Here is a 13,866-nt window from a genome sequence, read left to right on the forward strand (position 1 = left end):
TCAGGAACTGAAGACAAAATTGAGACACATATATTAGACAGAAATAATAAAGATCAATTGTTTCAACAAGGAGACCACACAAGAATGCAAATTTAAGAGATACAAATCAACAGAAACCTATCCAATGATAACAAAGGAGGAAAACCCCCAAGTCTTGGGGAAGGCCTGGACATCCACATATGGAAAAGCAATTAGGATCCTAAATAAACATGACAACTACTGAGGATATTACCCCCCCTCCTTGTTTCTGTATAACTGATGTGAACTACATGGGTTTTATTTTTTTCTAAAGTGGTCTAGTTACTTAGTGAGACAAGTGCTGACCGCTCTTTTTCAGATGGCTATATCCTGGTGTTTCACTAGAGTCATCTTTCTCTTGGCTTCGCCATTCATACTGAGCTCCTCACAAGCATTTGGCTGAGGCCCTTGTTGACCTGAAAGCGCCACCTGCCTGCCTGCAGAAGGGTTTGGGTATAGGGACACTCACAACCCAACTGGCTTGAAGCTAAGGAGATGCCCAGACTTTTGTTTAAGTTGCTACGAACTTTGAGCTTAGAGGGTCAAAAATTTGGTCTGGTAGATTACTGACAAATTATACAAAACTTGTCCCAAAGTGAAATAAACATGGATTTTATTACATATGTTCTGAAGAGATGGCCGTAGAGGAGAACGTAGGCAGAGATCCTAGAGAATCATAAACTTGCATCCAGGGTTGGAGATTTAGCTCAGCGGTAGAGCACTTGCCTAGCAAGCGCAAGGCCCTGGGTTCGGTCCCCAGCTCCAAAAAAAAAGAAAAAAGAAAAAAAAAAAATAAACTTGCATCCACCTGACTTAATGCTGTCACTGGACTCACTGTCAGTTTTTCAATGAATGCATTATACATAGCTTTCACAGCTCATCTTTTGTTTTCTGTTACTATTAACTACAGGGTCCCTGGTAAACACATTTCACAAAAAGAGATCATGGGAAATCAGAGTTCTATGATTTGGCTTACCTTCTGGTTTAATAAAGCACTTGCCAGCTTTTGTACTTCTGAACTCAGCAAAGTAGTTCCCCTGATGACTTTGCTGAGGGCAGCAAGCGACTGATGAACACTTTGAACCAAGCGGATGGCATTGAACTGCTCAAGAATGATGAATGATAATATCGGAGATCCTTGTCGATCATTAGGAGGTGATACTTTTTGATGAATTAGGTTTGAATTCTAGAAGAACAAGGTCATGTCACAGTTAATAAGGAGTAACATCAATGACAATCCAAAATATATAAGAGGTCAAAAATCACCTATAAGTTCATGATTCTGAATACTGGATTTTATGAATGAAGAACAGAATCTACAAATAGAGGTTTCTGGACTTTACCAATTATCAGTGGTACATGAGGTAGAAACAGAATAGCAAAAGAGAATTCACCAAGGACCAATAGTCAGTGTATGAAGAAGGCATAGAGAAGGGGAACCCTCTAAGTCAAAGCAACTTACCTCACAGAACAGTTGGCTACCCTGGTGTTCCAATTTACTATACCAAGACTTGGGGACAAATATGGCTTGCAAAGCTGACCCTTTTACACTTGGCAACAACTATTCCTTTCACATCAATTTATTGGTTTTACCAAATTACTGAAAATATAATTATTCAAAAAAACAAAAGCAGTCATAATTTTGTTTTTTTCCCTAGCTAAAATCGAGCTCTATAACTTGAGTAGTGAGTGCCAAGACAAGTATGTGGTAAGTAATAATTGAAGTTGGAAGTGCTGAAGAATGGAAACAGAAGGCAAGTATATATGCCCAAGTGAGAGTTTCCTGAGAAGTGACACACAGTAGTGAGCCTGGAGCTAATACACATCATTTTTGTTAGTTGACTACTCTTTCTCACCTTTTAAAAATGTATTCAAGCTATGCACAAATGTATCAGCATAGAAGAATCAAGGAATACACATAAAGGTGAAAGTTCCCTTTACAGTGGTATTTTTTCTTATGCAGATGCATAGCATCAGGCTCCAGTGAAAAGTTTACTTGGCACCCTGGGCATCAGCTAAAATATCCATTAGCCCTTAGACAACAGTTCTTCCTGAAGGGGAAGGGTCTGATTAACTTAATAGCCTTTCTCCAAGTTTCTATGTCCTCATTCCCTCCTTAGCTAGCTCAGGGTGGTATTTCCTATAGTGTCTGAACTCCTCCTGTACTTTTTGGCTGGTCCATCTCTCCACCACTCACAAAAACAATTACTTATACTTGGTGTCTTAGTTATGTATGTTTCTATTGCTGTGATAAGATACCACTAGCAATGCAACTTACAGAAGAAAGGTGTTATTTGGGAATTATAATTTCAGAGGGTTAAAGTCTATGACCATCATGGTGGGGAAGATGGTGGCAGGCAGGCATGGTGATGGAGCAGTATCTGAGAGATTGTATCTTGAAACACAATGAGGCAAAAAAAGAGAAAAAACTTACTGGGAATGACCCAAGTCTTTTCGAAATCTCAAATCCTGTCTCCACTGACACACCTCCTCCAGCAAAGACGCAAGTCTGAATCCTTCCCAGGTCTACCAAAATGGTAACCACATATTCAAACATTTTAACCACCCAGTCAAAATACCTGCTATGTTTTTTGATTTGCTAAACGGAATCTTACAAACAGAAAGCAAGTCACTTGAATAACTTAAGTTTCCTGAGATGGGGAGTGGATAGAACTTGGTTGGGACTGACTTACTAGGGAACTTGCTGGGACCAAGTTGCTTGCTTGGCTTGCTGGCTGAGCTCCAGAACTTGTGCAAAGCACACTGAAAACTACAAGGACAACGCAGAAAGGATTCTGTCCAACAGGGTCATATCCTAGGTATATTGTTAGTCTTGAGGACTCTAGACATGGGCTCAGACATATTTCACAAAAAAGAAACTGGACAATGGTCAAAAAGAAAGAAATGATCAATTTAAAAGAATTTTCTAAGTATAAGAATATTAGAAAAAACTGTTTCTTTTAATCATTTTATCACTATCAATTATTAGTCTATTTAACATCAATTTATTCTTTAGAAAGTAATCTACTTAGTCTTTAATTCTGATTATATACACAACTCTATTTGTCAGTATAGACAAAACATCATTTCTGGTTTAACCCATGTTCAGGGAAAAAATGCTCACCATGTATTTTGCTCACAATAAACTCAAAGAGTCAAAGAAGCATGTTTCATGTATACCTGTGTCACTTTAATAATTTAAATGAGAATAATAGAAGTGCTAAAATTGCAGAAGGTGTAAATTGGCCAGGAAGTCAGTAATTCTCAATGATTGTTACCATCAGCCACGTAGTAAAAGTTACAAGGCTGAAGCTCTTATGAAATAAAAATGTAAAACATGATCTGACCTCTCAGTACGCACGTGTCATGTGAGAGCAGAGCAGTTCTCTTTTTAAAAATCACTGTTTTACAAGCTTAGTATTAGCAATTTTCTTTATGGAAATACTAGAGACAATGATAAAAATAAGGTAAGTGTGTATGTGACATTGCAAAACTGGCAAAATAATGTATGAGTAACAATCAATGAAATGTAGTGTTAAAATGTATCACTATATATAATATAATTTCCATAAAAAGGTTTCAATCACAACATGCATGACAATCTAAAAGTTCACAAAGCTGTAAAGAAAGATAAATAATGTTGAAAACATGTGTGAGCCTATAATCTGACCTTCATTAGCTACCACAACACCTCTGTGAGGATCAGAGCTCTGAGTATCTGGTGATGTGTACTCTGCACTCACATAACTAGAACTTTTGACAAAGCCCCCAGCAAATTGTTCCCACAACATAACAATTCAGTTTAAGCTCTGACTGGCTTCTTAATAGAATCTATTCTTTGCAATGTATCAATTTGGCCTTTATAAAACACAAGTCACTCTTTATTACCTCTCTGTCCCATTAGTTCACTGAATTCATCTTATCTAAGAAGAGTATGTAACCACTGCAGTATATGATATTAAGTCTCTTTTAAACAGGTCTTAGTAACAAAGATGACAAACTGGCCTTTCTCTTTAGAATACCAACCCCTGATACCACCAAGAATTCATTACTTAACACATCAACACAGAACATCCAAAAGGAGGAGGAGGAGGAGGAGAAGAAGGAGGAGGAGGAGGAGAAGGAGGAAGAGGAGGAGGAAGAAGGAGAAGAGGAAGAAGAAGAAGAAGAGGAAGAAGAAGAAGAAGGAGAAGAGGGAAGAAGAAGAAGAAGAAGAAGAAGAAGAAGAAGAAGAAGAAGAAGAAGAAGAAGAAGAAGAAGAAGAAGAAGAAGAAGAAGAAGAAGAAGAAGATGGTGATGATGATGATACAAAGAGCAATCTTGGCTATCCTCTAAAAAGACTAATTCAGAAATCCAGTGGGCAAGAGAGTGGACCACCCAAAAGTGCAGACATCCTGAGACCGCAGGACAAACTGCCACCACTGCACACCTCTGCCCACATCCCTGGTCCAAGGGGAAAGTGCACACTGCCTCTGGACACAGGGATATAGGAATAGTAAGCCAACAGTACCTGCGGTTCTGGTCTGTTCCCAGGACCAAACTGAACCTGCCAAACAGCTTCCTGCACTCAAATCCCGTGGGGGAGAGAGCTGGACCCTCAGAAGTGTGGATACTCCTGAGAAGTCAGAGGAGACTACCCTCTGACCACAGTCCAGACCCAAAAGGGAATCAAATAGTGCCAACTGTGCCCACTGGGTGCAAGGACCTACAAGCAATCAGGGACAGATCGCTTTGATTCCTGCCCACGCCTAGAGTTGGAAGAGAGTCTGCAGGAGCGCCAACACAGTCCTGGAAAGAATAGGAATTCAAGGCCCATACCTAAACATAGTAAAAGCCATATACAGCAAACCAGTAGCTAACATTAAGCTAAATGGAGAGAAACTTGAAGCAATCCCACTAAAATCAGGGACTAGACAAGGCTGCCCACTCTCTCCCTACTTATTCAATATAGTTCTTGAAGTTCTAGCCAGAGCAATCAGACAACAAAAAAGGAGATCAACGGGATACAGATTGGAAAAGAAGAAGTCAAAATATCACTATTTGCACATGATATGATAGTATATTTAAGTGATCCCAAAAGTTCCACCAGAGAACTATTAAACTAATAAACAACTTCAGCAAAGTGGCCAGGTATAAAATTAACTCAAATAAATCAGTAGCCTTCCTCTACACAAAAGAGAAACAAGTCGAGAAAGAAATTGGGGAAATGACACCCTTCATAATAGTCTCAAATAATATAAAATACCTCGGTGTGACTTTAACCAAGCAAGTGAAAGATCTGTATGATAAGAATTGAAGAAGATCTCAGAAGATGGAAAGATCTCCCATGCTCATGGATTGGCAGGATTAATATAGTAAAAATGGCCATTCTACCATAAGCGATCTACTGATTCAATGCAATCCCCATCAAAATACCAATCCAATTCTTCAGAGAGTTAGACAAAACAATTTGCAAATTCATCTGGAATAACACAAAACCCAGGATAGCTAAAACTATCCTCAACAATAAAAGGACTTCTGGGGGAATCACTATCCCTGAACTCAAGCAGTATTACAGACCGATAGTGATAAAAACTGCATAGGATTAGTACAGAGACAGACAGACAGAGCAGTAGAATAGAATTGAAGACCCAGAAATGAACCCACACATCTATGGTGACTTGATTTTTGACAAAGGAGCCAAAACCATCCAATGGAAAAAAGATAGCATTTTCAGCAAATGGTGCTGGTTCAACTGGAGGTCAACATGTAGAAGAATGCAGATTGATCCATGCTTACCAGGCTGTACAAAGCTTAAGTCCAAGTGGAACAAGGACCTCCACATCAAACCAGATACACTCAAACTAATAGAAGAAAAAGTGGGGAAGAATCTCGAACACATGAGCACTGGAGAAAATTTCCTGAATAAAACACCGATGGTTTATGCTCTAAAATCAAGAATTGACAAATGGGATCTCAAACTGCAAACTGCAAAGCTTCTGTAAGGCAAAGGACACTGTGGATAGGACAAAATGGCAACCAACAGATTAGGAAAAGATTTTTACCAATCCTACAACTGATATAGGGCTTATATCCAAAATATACAAAGAATTCAAGAAGTTAGACTGCAAGGAGACAAATAACGCTATTAAAAAATGGGGTTCATACGGCCTCTGGGTTCCCATAGATAAGGGCACAGGAGCAGCAGGTCCCCTTCGTCTGAGACACAGCCGGAACCTGAAGGGACCGACCAGATAAACAGTTCTCTGCACCCAAATCTCGTGGGAGGGAGAGCTAAACCTTCAGAGAGGCAGACACGACTGGGAAACCAGAAGAGTCTACACTCGGCCCACATCTCTGACTCCAGAGGAAAACACCAAATGCCATCTGGAACCCTGGTGCGTGGAAGCTCCCAGAAAGGGCGGCGCAGGTCTTCCTGGTTGCTGCCCTCACAGAGAGCTCATAAGCAACACCCCACGAGCAAACTTGAGCCACGGGACCACATGTAAGACCAAACTTCCTGCTCCAAGCGACCTGCTGGTGAACTCAGGACACAGGCCCACAGGAACAGCTGAAGACCTGTAGATAGGAAAAACTACACGCCCGAAAGCAGAACACTCTGTTTCCATAACTGGCTGAAAGAAAACAGGAAAACAGGTCTACAGCACTCCTGACACACAGGATTATAGGACAGTCTAGCCACTGTCAGAAATAGCTGAACAAAGTAACACTAGAGATAATCTGATGGTGAGAGGCAAGCACAGGAACCCAAGCAACAGAAACAAAGACTACCTGGCATCATCGGAGCCCAATTCTCCCACCAAAGCAAACACGGAATATCCAAATACACCAGAAAAGCAAGATCTAGATTCAAAATCATATTTGATCATGATGCTGGAGGACTTCAAGAAAGACATGAAGAACTCCCTTAGAGAAACGCAAGAAAACATAAATAAACAAGTAGAAGCCTACAGAGAGGAATCACAAAAGTCCCTGAAAGAATTCCAGGAAAACACAATCAAACAGTTGAAGGAATTAAAAATGGAAATAGAAGCAATCAAGAAAGAACACATGGAAACAACCCTGGATATAGAAAACCAAAGGAAGAGACAAAAAGCCTTAGATACAAGCATCACCAACAGAATACAAGAGATAGAAGAGAGAATCTCAGGAGCAGAAGGTTCCATAGAAATCATCGACTAAACTGTCAAAGCTAATGCAAAGGGGAAAAAGCTACTGGTCCAAAACATACAGGAAATCCAGGACTCAATGAGAAGATCATACCTAAGGATAATAGGTATAGAAGAGAGTGAAGACTCCCAGTTCAAAGGACCAGTAAATATCTTCAACAAAATCATAGAAAAAAACTTCCCTAACCTAAAGAAAGAGATACCCATAAGCATACAAGAAGCCTACAGAACTCCAAATAGATTGGACCAGAAAAGAAACTCCTCCCTTCACATAATAGTCAAAACATCAAATGCACAAAATAAAGAAAGAATATTTAAAGCAGTAAGGGAAAAATGTCAAGAAACATATAAAGGCAGACCTATCAGAATCACACCAGACTTTTCGCCAGAGACTATGAAAGCCAGAAGATCCTGGACAGATGTCATACAGACCCTAAGAGAACATAAATGCCAGCCCAGGTTACTGTATCCTGCAAAACTCTCAATTAACATAGATGGAGAAACCAAGATATTCCATGACAAAACCAAATTTACACAATATCTTTCTACAAATCCAGCACTACAAAGGATAATAAATGGCAAAGCCCAACATAAGGAGGCAAGCTACACCCTACAAAAAGAAAGAAATTAATCGTCTTGGCAACAAAACAAAGAGAAGAAAAGCACACAAACATAACCTCACATCCAAATATGAATATAACAGGAAGCAATAATCACTATTCCTTAATATCTCTCAACATCAATGGTCTCAACCCCCCAATAAAAAGACATAGTTAACAAACTACGCAATGAGGACCCTGCATTCTGCTGCCTACAGGAAACATACCTCAGAGACAAAGACAGACACAACCTCAGAGTGAAAGGCTGGAAAACAACTTTCCAAGCAAATGGTCGGAAGAAGCAAGCTGGAGTAGCCATTCTAATATCAAATAAAATCAATTTTCAACTAAAAGTCATCAAAAAAGATAAGAAGGACACTTCATATTCATCAAAGGAAAAATCCACCAAGATGAACTCTCAATCCTAAATATCTATTCCTCAAATACAGGGCACCTACATACATAAAAAGAAACCTTACTAAAGATCAAAACACACATTGCACCTCACACAATAATAGTTGGAGATTTCAACACCCCACTCTCATCAATGGACAGATCATGGAAACAGAAATTAAGCAGAGATGTAGACAGACTAAGAGAAGTCATGAACCAAATGGACTTAACGGATATTTATAGAACATTCTATCCTAAAGCAAAAGGATATACATTCTTCTCAGGTCCTCATGGTACTTTCTCCAAAATTGACCATATAATTGGTCAAAAAACAGGCCTCAACAGGTACAGAAAGATAGAAATAATCTCATGCATGCTATCAGACCACCACGGCCTAAAGCTGCTCTTCAATAACAATAAGGGAAGAACGCCCACATATACGGGGAAGTTGAACAATGTTCTACTCAAGGATAACCTGGTAAAGGAAAAATAAAGAAAGAAATTAAAGACTTCTTAGAATTTAATGAAAATGAAAGTATAATATACCCAAACTTAGGGGACACAATGAAAGAAAGCTGTGCAAAGAGGAAAACTTGTAGCTCTGAGTGCCTGCAGAAAGAAACAGGAGAGAGCATATTTCACCAGCTTGACAGCACACCTAAAAGCTCTAGAACAAAAAGAAGCAAATACACCCAGGAGGAGTAGAAGGCAGGAAATAATCAAACTCAGAGCTGAAATCAACCAAGTAGAAACAAAAAGGACCATAGAAAGAATCAACAGAACCAAAAGTTGGTTCTTTGAGAAAATCAACAAGATAGATAAACCCTTAGCCAGACCAATGAGAGGACAAAGAGAGTGTGTCCAAATTAACAAAATCAGAAATGAAAAGGGAGACATAACTACAGAATCAGAGGAAATTCAAAAAAATCATCAGATCTTACTACAAAAGCCTATATTCAACAAAACTTAAAAATCTGCAGGAAATGGACAATTTCTTCGACAGATACCAGGTACCAAAGTTAAATCAGGAACAGATAAACCAGTTAAACAACCCCATAACTCCTAAGGAAATAGAAGCAGTCATTGAAGGTCTCCCAACCGAAAAGAGCCCAGGTCCAGATGGGTTTAGTGCAGAATTCTATCAGACCTTCATAGAAGACCTCATACCAATACTATCCAAACTATTCCACAAAATTGAAACAGATGGAGCACTACCGAATTCCTTCTATGAAGCCACAATTACTCTTATACCTAAACCACACAAAGACCCAACAAAGAAAGAGAACTTCAGACCAATTTCCCTTATGAATATCAATGCAAAAATACTCAATAAAATTCTGGCAAACCGAATCCAAGAGCACATCAAAACAATCATCCACCATGATCAAGTAGGCTTCATCCCAGGGATGCAGGGATGGTTTAATATACAGAAAACCATCAACGTGATCCATTATATAAACAAACTGAAAGAACAAAACCACATGATCATTTCAATAGATGTTGAGAAAGCATTTGACAAAATTCAACACCCCTTCATGATAAAAGTCCTGGAAAGAATAGGAATTCAAGGCCCATACCTAAACATAGTAAAAGCCATATACAGCAAACCAGTAGCTAACATTAAACTAAATGGAGAGAAACTTGAAGCAATCCCACTAAAATCAGGGACTAGACAAGGCTGCCCACTCTCTCTCTACTTATTCAATATAGTTCTTGAAGTTCTAGCCAGAGCAATCAGACAACAAAAGGAGATCAACGGGATACAGATTGGAAAAGAAGAAGTCAAAATATCACTATTTGCACATGATATGATAGTATATTTAAGTGATCCCAAAAGTTCCACCAGAGAACTATTAAACTAATAAACAACTTCAGCAAAGTGGCCAGGTATAAAATTAACTCAAATAAATCAGTAGCCTTCCTCTACACAAAAGAGAAAGAAGCCAAGAAAGAAATTAGGGAAACGACACCCTTCATAATAGACCCAAATAATATAAAGTACCTCAGTGTGACTTTAAACAAGCAAGTGAAAGATCTGTACAATAAGAACTTCAAGCCTCTGAGGAACGAAATTGAAGAAGACCTCAGAAGATGGAGAGATCTCCCATTCTCATGGATTGGTAGGATTAATATAGAAAAATGGCCACTTTACTAAAAGCTATCTACAGATTCAATGCAATCCCCATCAAAATACCAATCCAATTCTTCAAAGAGTTAGACAGAACAATTTGCAAATTCATCTGGAATAACAAAAAACCCAGGATAGCTAAAACTATCCTCAACAATAAAAGGACTTCAGGGGGAATCACTATTCCTGAACTCAAGCAGTATTACAGAGCAATAGAGATAAAAACTGCATGGTATGGGTCAGAGACAGACAGATAGACCAATGGAACAGAATTGAAGACCCAGAAATGAACCTAAACACCTATGGTGACTTGATTTTTGACAAAGGAGCCAAAACCATCCAATGGAAAAAAGATAGCATTTTCAGCAAATGGTGCTGGTTCAACTGGAGGTCAACATGTAGAAGAATGCAGATCGATCCATGCTTATCACCCTGTACAAAGCTTAAGTCCAAGTGGATCAAGGACCTCCACATCAAACCAGGTATACTCAAACTAATAGAAGAAAACTAGGGCAGCATCTCGAACACATGGGCACTGCAACAAATTTCCTGAACAAAACACCAATGGCTTATGCTCGACAAATGGGATCTCATAAAACTGCAAAGCTTCTGTAAGGCAAAGGACACTGTGGTTAGGACAAAATGGCAACCAACAGATTGGGAAAAGATCTTTACTAATCCTACAACAGATAGAGGCCTTATATCCAAAATATACAAAGAACTCAAGAAGTTAGACCGCAGGGAGACAAATAATCCTATTAAAAAATGGGGTTCAGAGCTAAACAAAGAATTCACAGCTGAGGAATGCCAAATGGCTGAGAAACCCCTAAAGAAAAGTTTAACATCTTTAGTCATAAAGGAAATGCAAATCAAAACAACCCTGAGATTTCACCACACACCAGTGAGAATGGCTAAGATCAAGAACTCAGGTGACAGCAGATGCTGGCGAGGATGTGGAGAAAGAGGAACACTCCTCCATTGTTGGTGGGATTGCAGACTGGTACAACCATTCTGGAAATCAGTCTGGAGGTTCCTCAGAAAATTGGACATTGAACTGCCTGAGGACCCAGCTATACCTCTCTTGGGCATATACCCAAAAGATGCCCCAACATATAAAAAAGACACGTACTCCACTATGTTCATCGCAGCCTTATTTATAATAGCCAGAAGCTGGAAAGAACCCAGATGCCCTTCAACAGAGGAATGGATACAGAAAATGTGTACATCTACACAATGGAATATTACTCAGCTATCAAAAACAACGACTTTATGAAATTCGTAGGCAAATGGTTGGAATTGGAAAATATCATCCTGAGTGAGCTAACCCAATCACAGAAAGACATACATGGTATGCACTCACTGATAAGTGGCTATTAGCTCAAATGCTTGAATTACCCTAGATGCCTAGAACAAATGAAACTCAAGAGGGATGATCAAAATGTGAATGCTTCACTACTTCTTTAAAAGGGGAACAAAAATACCCTTGGTAGGGAAGAGAGAGGCAAAGATTAAAACAGAGACTGAAGGAACACCCATTCAGAGCCTGCCCCACATGTGGCCCATACATATATAGTCATCCAATTAGACAAGATGGATGAAGCAAAGAAGTGCAGGCCGACAGGAGCCGGATGTAGATGGCTCCTGAGAGACACAGCCAGAATACAGCAAATACAGAGGCGAATGTCAGCAGCAAACCACTGAACTGAGAATAGGACCCCCGTTGAAGGAATCAGAGAAAGAACTGGAAGAGCTTGAAGGGGCTCGAGACCCCATATGTACAACAATGCCAAGCAACCAGAGCTTCCAGGGACTAAGCCACTACCTAAAGGCTATACATGGACTGACCCTGGACTCTGACCTCATAGGTAGCAATGAATATCCTAGTAAGAGCACCAGTGGAAGGGGAAGCCCTGGGTCCTGCTAAGACTGAACCCCCAGTGAACTAGACTGTTGAGGGGAGGGTGGCAATGGGGGGAGGGTGGGGAGGGGAACACCCATAAGGAAGGGGAGGGGGGGGGATGTTTGCCCGAAACCGGAAAGGAATAACACTTTAAATGTATATAAGAAATACTCAAGTTAATGAAAAAAAAAAAAAACAAACAATGCCTTTATGAAACTCATAGGCAAATGGTTGGATCTGGAAAATATCATCTTGAGTGAGTAAGCCAATCACAGAAAAACATACATGGTATGCACTCATTGATAAGTGGATATTAAGCCCAAATGCTCAAATTACCCTAGATGCATAGAACACATGAAACTCAAAAGGATGACCAAAATGTGAATGATTCACTACTTTTTTTTAAAAGGAAACAACAATGCTCTTGGGAGGGAAGAGGGAGCCAAAGTTTAGAACAGAGGCAGAAGGAACACCCATTTAGAGCCTGCCCCACATGTGGCCCATACATATCCAGCCACCCAATTAGACAAGATGGATGAAGCAAAGAAGTGCAGGCCGACAGGAGCCGGATGTAGATCTCTCCTGAGAGACACAGCCAGAATACAGCAAATACAGAGGCGAATGCCAGCAGCAAACCACTATACTGAGAATGGGACCCCCGTTGAAGGAATCATAGAAAGAACTGAAAGAGCTTGAAGGGGCTCGAGACCCCATATGAACAACAATGCCAAGCAACCAGAGCTTCCAGGGACTAAGCCACTACCTAAAGACTATACATGGACTGACCCTGGACTCTGACCTCATAGGTAGCAATGAATATCCTAGTAAGATCACCAGAGGAAAAAGCAGGGGAGGGGGAGGGGAGGGGGGATGTTTGCCTGGAAACTGGGAAAGGGAATAACACTCGAAATGTAAATAAGAAATACTCAAGTTAATAAAAAAAAAATGGGTTCGGAGCTAAACAAAGAATTCACAGCTGAGGAATGCCGAATGGATGAGAAACACCTAAAGAAATGTTCAACATCTTTAGTCATAAGGGAAACGCAAATCAAAACAACCCTGAGATTTCACCTCACACCAGTGAGAATGGCTAAGATCAAAAACTCAGGTGACAGCAGATGCTGGCGAGGATGTGGAGAAAGAGGAACACTCGTCCATTGTTGGTGGGATTGCAGACTGGTACAACCATTCTGGAAATCAGTCTGGAGGTTCCTCAGAAAATTGGACATTGAACTACCTGAGGACCCAGCTATACCTCTCTTGGGCATATACCCAAAAGATGCCCCAACATATAAAAACGACACATGCTCCACTATGTTCATAGCAGCCTTATTTATAATAGCCAGAAGCTGGAAAGAACCCAGATGCCCTTCAACAGAGGAATGGATACAGAAAATTTGGTACATCTACACAATGGCATATTAATCAGCTATGAAAAACAATGCCTTTATGAAACTCATAGGCAAATGGTTGGATCTGGAAAATATCATCTTGAGTGAGTAAGCCAATTACAGAAAAACATACATGGTATGCACTCATTGATAAGTGGATATTAGCCCAAATGCTCGAATTACCCTAGATGCATAGAACACATGAAACTCAAAAGGATGACCAAAATGTGAATGATTCACTACTTTTTTTTAAAAGGAAACAACAATG

At 39.8% G+C, this 13,866-nt stretch overlaps 1 protein-coding gene across 3 annotated transcripts in view; it reads right to left on the bottom strand.

The window, feature by feature from the left end:
* The window catches only part of Dync2h1 (dynein cytoplasmic 2 heavy chain 1), a 198,172-nt gene that overhangs the window by 28,767 nt on the left and 155,539 nt on the right, over positions 1-13,866 (bottom strand). For all 3 annotated transcript variants that reach the window (XM_032911134.1, XM_032911135.1, XM_032911133.1), the window contains one exon: positions 995-1,204. In XM_032911134.1, coding sequence (XP_032767025.1) covers positions 995-1,204 — 210 coding nt within the window. The remainder of the gene's footprint in view (positions 1-994; positions 1,205-13,866) is intronic.

Source organism: Rattus rattus, chromosome 8 (genome assembly GCF_011064425.1).
Source record: "Rattus rattus isolate New Zealand chromosome 8, Rrattus_CSIRO_v1, whole genome shotgun sequence".
NCBI classification, from domain to species: Eukaryota; Metazoa; Chordata; class Mammalia; order Rodentia; family Muridae; genus Rattus; species Rattus rattus.